The sequence below is a fragment of the Quercus lobata genome, chromosome 7 (assembly GCF_001633185.2).
Source record: "Quercus lobata isolate SW786 chromosome 7, ValleyOak3.0 Primary Assembly, whole genome shotgun sequence".
Taxonomy (NCBI): domain Eukaryota; kingdom Viridiplantae; phylum Streptophyta; class Magnoliopsida; order Fagales; family Fagaceae; genus Quercus; species Quercus lobata.
In genome coordinates, this window is record NC_044910.1 from 5,894,544 (window position 1) to 5,907,945 (window position 13,402).

The 13,402-nt window shown below is 34.9% G+C and overlaps 2 protein-coding genes and 1 long non-coding RNA gene across 3 annotated transcripts; 2 read left to right on the forward strand and 1 right to left on the reverse strand.

Moving 5' to 3' along the window:
• The first annotated feature begins 1,536 nt into the window (after positions 1-1,536).
• Positions 1,537-3,148, forward strand: LOC115954312. Its single transcript, XR_004083878.1, has 4 exons — positions 1,537-1,562; positions 2,240-2,452; positions 2,896-2,968; positions 3,080-3,148. It is a non-coding gene; the product is annotated as an uncharacterized LOC115954312 (long non-coding RNA).
• A 1,197-nt stretch (positions 3,149-4,345) lies between these two features.
• LOC115951449 (26S proteasome regulatory subunit 8 homolog A-like) lies at positions 4,346-4,894 on the forward strand. Its single transcript, XM_031068655.1, has 2 exons — positions 4,346-4,372; positions 4,573-4,894. The coding sequence occupies exons 1-2, from the start codon at positions 4,346-4,348 to the stop codon at positions 4,831-4,833; spliced, it is 288 nt and encodes a 95-aa protein (XP_030924515.1). The 3' UTR covers positions 4,834-4,894.
• Positions 4,895-7,171: 2,277 nt separating this feature from the next.
• LOC115951450 lies at positions 7,172-11,017 on the reverse strand. Its single transcript, XM_031068657.1, has 4 exons — positions 10,896-11,017; positions 9,466-9,927; positions 8,690-9,219; positions 7,172-8,590 (listed from the first exon to the last, which is right to left on the reverse strand). The coding sequence occupies exons 1-4, from the start codon at positions 10,900-10,902 to the stop codon at positions 7,172-7,174; spliced, it is 2,418 nt and encodes an 805-aa protein (XP_030924517.1). The 5' UTR covers positions 10,903-11,017.
• Between the last annotated feature and the right edge of the window lie 2,385 nt (positions 11,018-13,402).

The window sequence follows — 13,402 nt, forward strand, 5'->3', positions numbered from 1 at the left end:
TTTGTTGCATATCTTGGACAACAGTGAAATGATTAGATAGGAATAGGATGGTTTGATCTATGCATTAATGTTAGCAATTAAAGTAGTCAGTGCATGTTTCGATCAGATCAATATAGAGACACATAAATACCAACATGGAGATATTTTCAATACATAAAACTGAACTGCTTTATGCATGCATAAATAATAAGAAAAACCGTATCATTAATCAGTACCTGTCAATTTGTGTAAAACTATGATGAGCTATAGGATACTAATACTATGATACCAGTTGAAGAGTTACCATTTTACTCATGGATACTTTATTTCTTTTCAACAGGCGTTCCCAAATGAAGTTTGGACAGAATAGATCTGTACGGACTCTTGATTTAACCCACAATAAAATAGGTAATGCTCTTTTTCCTATGAAGATCCCAAGTCATTGGGTTAACATTGGTGAAAAAGACTCGTTCAGACTTGTTCTCACAGTTTTCTGTACTTGATTTAGCAGTGAGAAGTTGATTTTTTTTGTTTTTTTTAATTTTCTTTAAAAGAACGTCTTCGTGCTGTTAACAGTTAACACCTGTCTCCTACTCAAGTTCAATTTAATTTTGCAGTTGACATACCTATGGATATAAGCAAATTAATTAACATGCAGCGCCTGGTAAGAATCTTTAAATTCAGTTGTGTATGTGAACTGTAATCCCTTTCCATGAAATAGGTTATAAATGCACTTACCATTTAAATAAGTGATAAAACCTTAACTGCTTGATTTTGAAGGAGCTTTTCAATTTCTGATGGAAACAGTGCGTCTAGTTTTGAATCAAAGATTACGGGATTATCTGCTATTTGTTTGAATTGACAAAGTCTCAACATGGCTCACAGTGACTTGTTAAGTCAATATAATATACCAGCTTAAACTACAAGAGTGAACATAGTTGTAAAAATGGGAGTTTTTTTTAGGGTCAAAAGGCCTCGATGAGGGTGTTGATCTATGAATGTCTTACATCAGTGCTCCCTAAAAGAGTAAGTTGTTACACCACAATCTCAATGAATTACTTACTGTCTTGCACCAGGAGAGTCAATTTAGAAACATGCCTATACGGACAACATTAGTTCTGAATGCTACCAATCTTGGATTAACTATAAACTAAAGTATGTTCACATTATTTAGGTTGGCATGGCTGCAAACTTGAGGGATTTTGTGCTAACTAAACTATGTTCACACTGATGAAAAGGCTGATGAGGTTCTAAAGTGGGATATTTTGGATTGTTGGACGCCAGAAAATCACTACGGATGGACTGAATCTGAGTGTTAAACATGTTGGGTTTAGACCATCTGTAATGATTTTCTGGAGTCCAACAATCCAGAATATCCCACTTTAGAACCTCATCAACCTTTTCATCAGTTTCCTTGGACCCTACCTCTCACGTTCAAGTAGCTGCACTAATGTTGGAGCTAAATGGATGTGGAAAGAGCACTTTGCTGACTGACACTGATAATGGATTTAGATAAGCCAAGAGGGGGTGAAGTTTTGCTTGGGGAGCATAATGTCTTGCCAAACTATTTTGAGCAAAATCAGGTGTGTTAGTGTCTACAATGTTGTATCTCCCATTTATCTAATGATCATGGTGTTTTGTTTTTCCATGTACATGCAATTTATTTTCTTGAGAACCAATTGTTAGGATACTCGTCAAGAACCAATTTATTTCTGCAGCAGATATTCGTCAAGAACCAATTGTTAGGATGGTTAGGGTATTTACAAGCAACTAATTATTAGAAACTGATTTATGCTTTAAGGACAGTAAGAATAGCTATCTGAGACTTAAAAACACATACATGCATACATATTTATGCTTTAAGGAAAGTTAAGACTAGCTATCTGGGACGTGTATTACACAAAGTCGGATTTAAGTAAGTAATAAAATGAGTTACATTAAGGAATCCTTATTACCACCTCAGCATTTCAAAGGCTCTTCTGGCCCTCTCTCTCTCTCCCCCCCCCCCTCCCTTTCTTTTGGCATTTAACTTGCAGAAAGAAGTTTCCAGTTCATGTTTGTGCAACCTTTTTCCAAACTTTTCATAATTCTGCAGCATGCAAATATTGGGTTGTGTTCTAATCTATTTTTGAGAACTGGAAAAATAGTATTTAATTATTTTAAACTTCTGTTTCAATGATAAGAATATATATATTTAAGATTGATTCATTATTTTTCTTTTATGATTTATATGTTATAGTCCTTTGTTAATCTCTCCTAGGTGATTAAATGGATGCTAAGCAAGGGACAGGGAACCACATTGGGAACATATGGGCAACTAATACGAGCTTTAGATATGGACCATAGAGCAGAGGAAGCACACAAGGTTTGGGTACAAAAAATTGGCATGGATCTACATTCAGTTCCTTCGCAGCTGTGCAGACTCATGATATCTGTATATCATTGAAACAACATGCTGGAGGATCTTGTAAAGGTTTGCTTCTCCCTTTTTGCTACCAGTTGTTTGTTTTATGTTATAGTCCTTTGCTTCTCCCCATAACATATTTTTGTGATTTTGAAATAATGAACATTTTCTAGGGAGGAGTTGAATAATAGAGCTGATATTGATGGAAGATTTGCGCTTGAATCCCAATAATGATTGCTGTGATGATTATTTGGGATGGGGGTATTTTGCCTACCAGGGTGGTGTGGTTTTTTCTTTTTTGGTGTGTGTGTTATCTTTGAAAGGGAGAATGCCATGACACGTCAATATTATTATATGTCAAAATTTGTTCTGCATTGCTAGGCATTGAATCGAAAGACAACCTGTTTAATTTGCTAGTACTACAGCGATTGTTGTGATGATTATTTGGGATGGGGGTGTTTTGCCTACCATTTACCTTTACTAACAGCAGTTAACATTGCTTCCCTTAACAGGGTATTGATGGAGCTCGAGTGGAGAAAATTCTTGACTTGGCCTCTACTACCCTCAACAAAAAGTCAGTTCCGGGTGAGTCCTTTCTTTGGCAGGTTTATCCCATTTTAATTGATTTTATCTGTTTTTTTGTTTGTTTCTCCCTTTCTTGTCAAAACTTACACACAATAATATTCCCTTATAAAGGTGACAAGAGTGCCTTAGTGCCTGGAGGTATCCGCATTGGATCACCTGCTATGACAACTAGAGGATTCACAGAGACAGAATTTGTACCAACTGCAGACTTTATTCATGAGGGCGTACAGATAACCCTTGAAGCTAAGCGGCTAGTCTCAGGATCCAAGCTTCAAGATTTTTTGAAGTTTGTAGCAGCCCCTGATTTTCCTTTACTGGATAACATGTTGAACATGTTGAACTTGTTTTCGATTAATAACATTTTTCTTTTTGCTACAATGCATGATTGAATTTGTTAGAACATATTACAAATTTTGTAACCATCCAAATAAGTAGATAAAAGAAAAAGGTATAAAAATAGATGAACAAGTTATTTAGTTCATTACAAAATTTGTAATCTAGCAGCTAAAGCTCTTACATTGTCCTTCGTGTCTACCCTCACTTTTTTTTTTTTTGGGTTTGACAGAAGTTGAGGCTCAACAAAGTAGCAAAAATCAAAATATAAATTGATTTCTTTTTGTCATAAAATAGGAATAGATCAAGAAATTAAAGTAAAAAATAACATGCTTCAAAACGCAAAAAATTCAAAGTGTTGTACTACCATAACAAAGAATACCATTAGTTGCATTGATATCTAAGTAACAAAAACATTGAAAGTCACCCGAGAGTGAATTTCAAATTGCTTAAGAGCATTAGCATTGAAAAATGCTAATGTCATATCTAAAGGAAATTTAGCATTTGCAACCTTAAAATCATCTATTTCTATCAATTTAATCACTTAACTTTCAAAATCAAGCCAATGTCATCATTAGGCGTGAATTTTTTTAGTAACTTTAATAAAATGGCCACCCTCCAAAAAAAAAAAATAATAATAATAAAATGGCCAAACTACAATTTTTTGGTTTTTATAAATTTGTCACAGTTTTAGTTTTAGTTGGGTCTTGTTAACAGATGCCCTTAGATTATTTGTTACCAAATCATTTTTAAGGACAAAAAGTATCTCCCATTTTTTTTATCAGATGCTTTTAAAAATAGTTCCTAAACCTATACTTTTAGAGCATCGTTATCTTTTCCCCACATTTAATAGTATCAATTTTGTCCCTCGACTTTCAAATCAATTTCCCCAACTATTAGTTGTATCAATTTTGTTCATACACTTTTAAAACCAATTTCTAAGAATAAAATTAACTTGATTTAAATGTTGAAAGTCGAAATTAGCACATTTATATTAACATTGATGCCATTTTAAAGTTATATTACACACTATTTGTCAAAGTAATGGGGAAGAATAACGTTTTAGTTAAGGTAAGTAATATTCCTATATGAATGCACTCAATTGTAAATTTGCGGCTGTGCCTTAACTATTTGTTCGTCAATTCAAAAGTAATGATATTTTAGCAAGGGAATAGACTATTACATGCACAAGGAGTGCCTTTTTGTTAATAAGAGATGGTTTGAAAACAGTTTGAATACATTTTTATCTAATGTTTCATCTTGTTTCCCAGGTTCATCTTGAACGGAAATATGTTGTTGACATTGATAAAAATATCGATATCACCAAGATAACTCCATCAACAAGAGTTGCTCTCCGTAATGACAGTTATGTGCTTCATTTAATCTTGCCAAGCAAAGTTGATCCATTGGTCAACCTCATGAAAGTTGAAAAGGTTCCAGATTCCACATATGACATGATTGGCGGTCTTGACCAGCAAATTAAAGAGATAAAGGAGGTTTGCCTCGTGTACCCTTTTACTTTCTGCATTTAAACTGGTAGTGGCAATGGTGACAGTGAAGTGCAGCGGACTATGCTGGAGCTTCTCAACCAGCTGGATGAATTTAAAGCATCAAATAAAATAAAGGTATCGTGTGTCTTTTCATTATGCAGATTGGGTTGTTTAGTTTTTGGTACTTTTCTTTATTGTGACCTCAACTATTTAAACAGATTCATCTCTTATTGTAAGTATTTGGCAAGCATGTCAAAATAGGCTTCATTCTTGTAAAGATTGCCAGTATTTTATTCAATTTAAACAATCTGAACTCTTTTGGATGGATTTGGACAGAATGATAAGTATAGTCTTGTTAATTCCATAACGACCTATTGCACTGGGCTATTAAAGTCTTCAGAAGTGAAAGATTGTGTGTTTTCTCTGTGCATAATCATATTGTCACACATTTTTTTCGTTTTTTTTTTGCTGCAGGCTGTGTGCACAGAATCTGGGATGTTTGCTCTGAGGGAGAGGAGGGTTGATGTAACACAAGAAGATTTTGAGATGGTAGTGGCAAAGGTAATGAAGAAGGAGACCGAGAAAAACATGTCATTGCGGAAGCTATGGAAGTACTGTGTCTCCATGTTAATGTTTTGTTTCACTCCACCACCCTGAATATAATTGATCCGTGGCTTTGTTCTTCACACAAAGCCAACAGCTCTGTTCTTTGTATGGATATAAAAGCCACATGGGGGTGCCTACACTTTGTTGAAGTTTTTTAAATACCACTGGCATCTCTGTTTATTTTGTTAAATATTCTTTTGTGATACATTTTTATGTAATATGTGTTTTACTTCAAGTATCTGACAAGAATGTCCGTAGACAATGACTGTCAATCTGTTATCAATCTATTGGTTAGACGACCAGACTGATAATTAAAAATCTGTGCTTAGTGGAGAAGCACATGTGGCTTAGTTTTCTGGGCATGTGTAGCTCTAGCATGAGACATAGCACTCAAGGATCAATCCTACCATGTAGTGGTTGTAAATGAGCTAATTAGAGTTAGAACTTCAATTATATTCAAAATAAAATTAAAAGAACAAGTTTGAACTTTTAATATTCCACTCAATTTTCTTGCTTATAGTTTGTGCATTACAATGTGATATGAAATTATACTGAATGTGTGCTTTTTGTGTATTGTTGGATTGTGAAGACATGAGATGTTGATTTTCTTTTCTTTTTCTTTTTTTTCTTTTTTTTTTGGATTTACAGGGTTGGGTTACTTAGATGTTCGCAGTTGAAAACAAAAAAACCAGATTGTATAATTTTATTTTGTTCATTTCAGTTATATTTTTGGATTTACAAGGTATTTACTCTTCGATGTTGGCGGTTTAGTAAAAAATTACCTGAAATTATGTTCTCAAATGGGGTAATAACAAAAAATTGAAAAAAAAAATCCCAGTAGAACTCTAGTTTAATGGGTTACCATAAATGGAAATCGAGTCTGTAAGACTCGGTTTCTATTTATAGAAATCGAGTCTTAGAGACTCGAGTTCCACTGGGAATTTTTTTTTCTTTTTTGGCCGCAGGTTGGGACCAGAATTATTTTTTAGTTCTCAAATTGGGGTAAAAAAAAAAAAATCCCAGTAGAACTCGAGTATTTTATACTCGGTTTCCATAAATGGAAATCGAGTCTTAGAGACTCGATTTCTATTTATGGAAATCGAGTATAAGATACTCGAGTTCTACTGGGATTTTTTTTTTTTTTGCCGCAGGTGCATGGACCAGAATTAATTTTCTCCCCTGCAGCAAATGTTCCAGGGTCCAGAACACATCAAACAACTACATACCAGCATATGATAGGCGAAGGGAGCATACTCTACAACCAGATTAAAAAACAGTAACTATTCAATAAAATTATTGTTGGACAAAAGTCTTAGCACACAATGGCAGTTCAATACTAGAAGGGCCTTGTGGTTGAACTTGTCAAAGTAATATCATTGTTCGTATTATAGGAAAAAGCTGCATCACGCAACTAATGTAACGAGTAAAATGGATAGCAAATAGTTCAATTATCCGTAATTTACAACAATAAACAAAATAACAACTAAGTTAATACAACATAGTCTACATATTCGCCTAGCGGAAGCTCCATACTGATATAACATATTATACATATTCACCTAACACTTGTCCATACTGATACAACATACTCTACATAATCACCTAGCTTGTCCATACAGAACATCACGACAAGTCCCACGTACAATGTCACTTACGAAAATCAAGTCTCCGCTTGCCTGACAAACATTAAATACGATTATTAGTTTCCAAATGCAAAGAACAAAAACCAAATGACATTCTGAGTATATTATATAAAAACAGTGACGGCACTTGCCTAGTTCATAGCACTACCACTTGTCGAAGCCCCATGGGAATTGGGACAGCATCTGCGGTTATGCCCCTCTTGATGACACACTCTACATCGTTGTCTCGGTTGAATCTCCCTCAACTCCGGATCTTCCCTCCGGCTTCCCCGTTCTCGCCGTACCCCATCCATTTCATTCCTTATTCTTGACATCGTAGGACGACCTTTGGCCCGCAACAATTGTGGGTCAAGCACCCACCGTGGTCCGCGAACATCTGTCCATAATGACTCTGACTTTGGCACCACAAAATTATGTGAATATGTGAGAATGGCGTTGTTCAGACTGTAACATGGGTCAATATAGCTGGGCGCATCGAGATGCAGACCTTTAAGAACTTTAATTGCATGTGAACAAGAGATCTTCAAGTTTTGCCACTTTCCACAACCACAGGTTCTATCAAATATGCGCACATCATGACTGTGATTTCCCCCTCCAGCTCTATGGTCGTTATACGGGGTAACCACTTGATATATACCCTCTGCATGATTATAATTCCTCAGAGTGTGTCCTGCAATTTTCTGCTCATTTTTGTTATAGATCTCCATTGCATAATCACTCCACACCTTATCTCGAGAGAGATCAGAAGTAATTTGTTTATGTCGATCGTGGAAATATGCAACAAGTTTAAAATAAGTGAACTTAACCATTGCAGCAATGGACAAACCGCGGGCACCTTTAAGAACCCCATTAAAGCACTCAGAGGTATTGGTTGTCATTGCCCCGTAACGTCTTCCACCATCATGTGACTGGGTCCATTTGTCTACATCCTCACTCATTAGATATGTGTATGGCATATAACGTATAATCCGGCGATCAGTAGGGTCTACACCCCTTAGTAAATTAATCTCGGCCTCCTTAATGGTTTGCATTATGGACACAAATTTAGCATCATGAGTCTCATATCCAGCTTTCAAGGCCAATGCCTTTAAAGTCGGGTTATCAAAATGTGTGTTGAAGTTGCTAGCAACATGTCGAAGGCAATATCGATGATATACCCGTTCTCTTCCGTCTTGCCCTCTAGGCCACTCTCGAATGGCGCATTTGATACCTTTATGTCGGTCAGAAATAATGCAAATGTCCTTGTTTTCAATAACACGCTCTATTGAAGTCCTGAGACACTCTAAAAACCACCCCCAACTAGGCCCTGACTCCTTGTCCACAACAGCAAAGGCGATAGGCAAAACCTTTTGATTAGCATCGGTTGTCATTGCAATCATCAATACCCCTTTGTATTTACCATATAAATGAGTTCCATCAATACTAATCACTGGCCTGCAATACTGGAATGCAGCAATGCATGGAGCGAATGCCCAATATACATAGCGCAGTAACGTAGTACCTTCTAATGGCTTAGGTATGGTGTGATAGCTATACTGGGTACCCGAATCCTGATCCAAGTATGCCAACAACAACTTTCGCAACCTTTGGTAAGACTCCTCCCAATCCCCAAAAATCTTAGCAATTGCCTTTTGTTTTGCGTTCCATACTTTATAGTAAGAAAACTCATGATCATACTTAGTACGTATGATCTCCCAAAGCTCATCAACAGTAGCAGTGTGCTTTTTTCGCAATCTTCCCACAATTTCTGATGCAACAAAATTAGAATCCATCATTCTACCATCTCTTCGCAGCCCAAAGGGTATACAACTGTGTGAACCCACATAAGACGTGACCATCCACAGACCATTGAATTTAGGCTTCATGTATGCCCCAACGTACCACTTGCAGTTGTCGTCAACGCATGCGGCGCACAATTGAGTTGTGCTCGACCTTTGGATGGAGAAATTTCTATTATCCTTTGCTGCGTATATTATCAATGCACGCTTCACCGCAGCTTTATTTGCAAAAGTCAACCCTTTACAAAAATGCATCCCATCTTGCCAAGTACAAAGAAATGGTATCTGAAGACGCGAATGATCAACCATATCTTCCCAAGTATTTGCGTAGAATGAGTCCGCAGGAGGTCTGTAGCCAGTGGTCGTATCTGTATCATGCTGGACACCAATATCATCATCATCTGCATCACCTTCATCATGGTACTCCATATTTTCCTCTTCAAAATTAGGAATGACTTCATGCTCATCCACATCGTTCTCAAAGTCACCTCACTCAATCCTCTCTTCGTACTGATCCATATCATCATTATTTTCACCATCATTCGCAGCATGATCTTCGTCTTCGTCTTCCTCTTCTAAATGTGTCTTTTGAGAGTAGAGGGTTCCACTAGTATTCGCAACATAATCTTGAGATGAGAGCGTATAACCTCCCATTGCATGCCCTCCCATTGTAGTGCATCCATCATCTAGGGTTGTAAATTGTAAAGCCGTAGATGTTTCTTGCACCACCTCAGTACTGTTGTCTACACTCGCCTCCAAACTTACATACAACTCAGCAGCATTTACTTGGGGCATTTTCTGGATCCTATTAAACATCATCTTTACATGTTTATCTTCTTTAATCGCCATATACCCGTAATTTATCCGTTCATGAAGAACTTCTTGTGGGCAACGATAAATAATCTTGATGTCATACCAAGCAGGGTTCAATTTCAATTCGTCCATTATTTTCCTCTTCAAATCAGTCAACGTCTTCAACTTACGACGTAACATCATGTAGTAGCATTCGATACCCTCCCCTCTAAATGGGAATCCGTCAATCCCTTCAGGATTGTAAAGGTGTCCACCGAAGTATACATTTATGTCAATATTCTTCAAAGATTGTGCACCTATTAGAGAGCCAACTAAATTTATGTTAGTGACATATTTGATCTCTTTCATTTCACATCAATTACAAAAACTTTTCTATCTACTCAAAGTACAAGAATCACAACTTCTAAAAGTGTAACAATTGCATATACTCACCCCACATCACATACAAACACACTCAATCATTATAATTTCATACTCAAACAAATAAAAAAACTGAAGACAAAACTCACCCCCATTACAAAATTGAAACTCAGCTCTAACAAAAATATAAATAAAAATATCAAACCAAACAACAAAAGTCATGAGGATGTGCAAATGAATGAGTGCAATTATGTAACAACATCATTCAAGTAATTTTAAATTAATGCCATACCCTATTACACTACTATTGATGAAATAACATAGAGCAGGGTTCATCAGACAAAAAAAGAAAAAAAAAACACTAATGTGAATATAATCATGATCAATCAAATTAGACATATCATCTAATTTAATATATATAAATATATATATATATATATATATAAATATATATAAATAAATATTTATATAAATATATATAAATATATTTATATTTAGCCTATTTATACAACTATATAATTAAATATTTGTAATTATATAAGTATATAAGTATTTATATATATAGTTGTATAAATATAAAAATAAAAATATATTTATATAAATATTTAATTATTTAATTATATAGTTTTATAAATATATAAATAAAAATATGTATATATAAATATTTAATTATATAGTTTTATAAATATAAATATAAATATAAATATATATACGTATTTTTTATAAGGAAACAAATATACATATTTTAATACAAACAAATATCTTATCAGGAAACAAATATATAAGCCTAATACAAACAAATATTTTATTACGAAATGGCATATACACTAAAACAATGCAAGCAACACTTTTTAAAGCAGCTATATACACTAAACAACTAATTAGAGAGTGAGGAGACCCTTACTTGACATAATGATGTGCAAATGTGCTGCTGAGATTGTATGAGAGTGAGAGGAGCAATGTTTTGCTGCTAAATATGTATGAGAGTTTGAGTCTCTGTGAGAGTTCTTAAGAGAGGTTCTGTGATTGAAGTTGCTGAAGGTGTGAGAGTTGTTGAGGCTTTGTGATTCAAGTTGTTGAAGGTGTGAGAGTTGTGTTTAGTCAAAATATTCTCTGCATCTGAGAGTAGTGTGAGAGTTTTTTATTATTAGTCTGATTGTATGAGAGTTTTTGGTGCTTGTGCTAGTTTAACATATTTTTTGAATATGTCTCAAAACAGACAAATTATATTCACATGTCCTTCAGCAACGTACTCAATTAATAGTGTACGAAGCAACAAAGACTGTTGTTGACTAGCACAAGCACCAAAATAGACTAATAGACTAGCACAAGCAACAGACAAATTATATTCACATGTCCTTCAGCACAAGCAACAGACAAATTATATTCACATGTCCTTCAGCACAAGCTTAATAGACTAGCACAGAAGCTTAATAGACTAGCACAGAGCACGTATTCAGCTAATAGTGCACAGAGCACAGCAAAGACAGCTTGATATGACCAGACAGCAGGGGGAATAATGCTTTGAAACTCGAGTCTCTAAGACTCGGTTTCAAAGTTAAAACCGAGTCTCAAAGACTCGAGTTCAACGCGCGCGTGTTTTTGCTTAAAACTCGAGTCTTTGAGACTCGGTTTAACTTTTTACGTAAACCGAGTTTCAGAGACTCGAGTTTAGGAGGTGGCACCTACGTGGAACTCGAGTCTTAAAAACTCGAGTTCCACGTAGACTCCTGCCACATCAACGTTTTCTCAAAGCACGTAAACCGAGCCTCAAAGGCTCGATTTAGAGGGCCAAAATCGAGCCTCTGAGGCTCGAGTTGCTAGTTTCCCAATTTCTTTCAAAACCGGGCCAACTAACTGAATAGTTTCATTTTTATGGGTAATTACCCATTTTCGCCCACGTAGAGTACCTGCAATGAGGCTAATTTATATTAATGTAGTATAGTTTAAAAAAAAAAAAAATTTAGGAGAGCCATTAACTAAAATTTAGCTAGAGTTTCACAACTACACCGCGACACCTTAACTCAAAAAAAAAAGCTAGAGTTTCACATTAACTCAAAAAAAAGCTAGAGTTTCACACTTCACAGTTATAAATGTCTGGGAAGTGCGTGCTCAACGTTTTTATTCGGCCCAAGGTGGGATCCATTAGTTTTTGTAGGGTGAGAAAATGAAAATAGGCCTTTTTCTGACCTATATGGGCCATACTCTCTCCCAACAAGTGGCCCATGTGTGGGCTTCGTTAGGATCTTATTTTCCATTTTTTTTCCTCTCTAGATTTATTTATTATTATAATTATGAGTAAAATATTATTTTGGTCCTTAAATTTACCAAAAGTCTGTATTTCATCCATAAACTTTAAAAAATTCTTTTTTTGTTCCCAAAGCATTGAAAAGTTCATTTTTAATCCATAAACTATTGAAAAGTTTTTACCTTTTGCTCTTAAACTTTTTTAATAGTTAAGAGATAAGAATAGGGAAAAAGAAAAGAATTTTTTTTTTCAATAGTTTAAGGATGAGAAGTTTAAGGATTAAAAAAAATAAACTTTTAGTAAAGTTTAAGAACTAAAATATTATTTTATATTATTATTTATTATTTTTTCTTGAAGTCCTTTTCACGAAGCCAATTATGTTTACAATTGATTATTTTGAGCAAAATCCAAATATATAGTAATTTTGATGACATTCTAATATTGAGATCATATTTAGTACCCCAAAATCCCAAATGCTAGACTATGAAAATTGGAACAGATTAAAAATTTGGAACAGATTAAAAATATTATTATTATTTGTTTATAAGGACTTCGGATCTCAGAGCTCTAAACACTCAATGTTCAATCTTCTTCCTTTATAATCTTTGAGGAAGCCTCTCTCTAGAGTTAGGTGTGTATGTCAACAAAAATGAGTTTTGTAATTGAGAGTATTATTTCTTACAGACCTAGAGCTATAGAAATAAATAGTGCTTTGCAAGGACCAACTTAACAAGGACCACTTGAGATCGAAATTCAAGTTGAGAAAGAAGAATGGCGAGACTGCCAGGTCCATTATTCTCTAGGACAGATGAGACGTACATCTTGCAATAAGTAAAAGAAGCACCAATTTCTACTCCTACCTAACACCAATTTGTTAGGATCAGCTAAGAAGGAAGTTAATACTCCTACCCAACACCAATTTGTAAGGATCAGCTAAGAAGGAAGTTAATACTCCTACCTAACACCAATTTGTAAGGATCAGCTAACAATCAAAATGGCGAGGCCATCAAAAATACATCTCGCATAAAGTCACAAAAGGTGCTTATATTAATTAGGGGAATTTTTTTTTTTTAAATATAAAAAAACCCGTTGTTTTATCTCTCACAAATTAAATCTCTTTGTTTAATTTAATTTCTTATTTTTTTTTTAAAATATAAAAGTAT

Coding starts and splice junctions, on each gene's coding strand:
- LOC115951449 (XM_031068655.1), top strand. CDS start 4,346: ATGGGGAAGAATAACGTTTTAGTTAAG. Junction 4,373..4,572: donor AGAATAACGTTTTAGTTAAG/GTAAGTAATATT, acceptor CTTGTTTCCCAG/GTTCATCTTGAACGGAAATA.
- LOC115951450 (XM_031068657.1), bottom strand. Junction 9,220..9,465: donor GGGAGGGCATGCAATGGGAG/GTTATACGCTCT, acceptor AAGGTGATGCAG/ATGATGATGATATTGGTGTC. Junction 8,591..8,689: donor ATGAGTTTTCTTACTATAAA/GTATGGAACGCA, acceptor TACTTGGATCAG/GATTCGGGTACCCAGTATAG.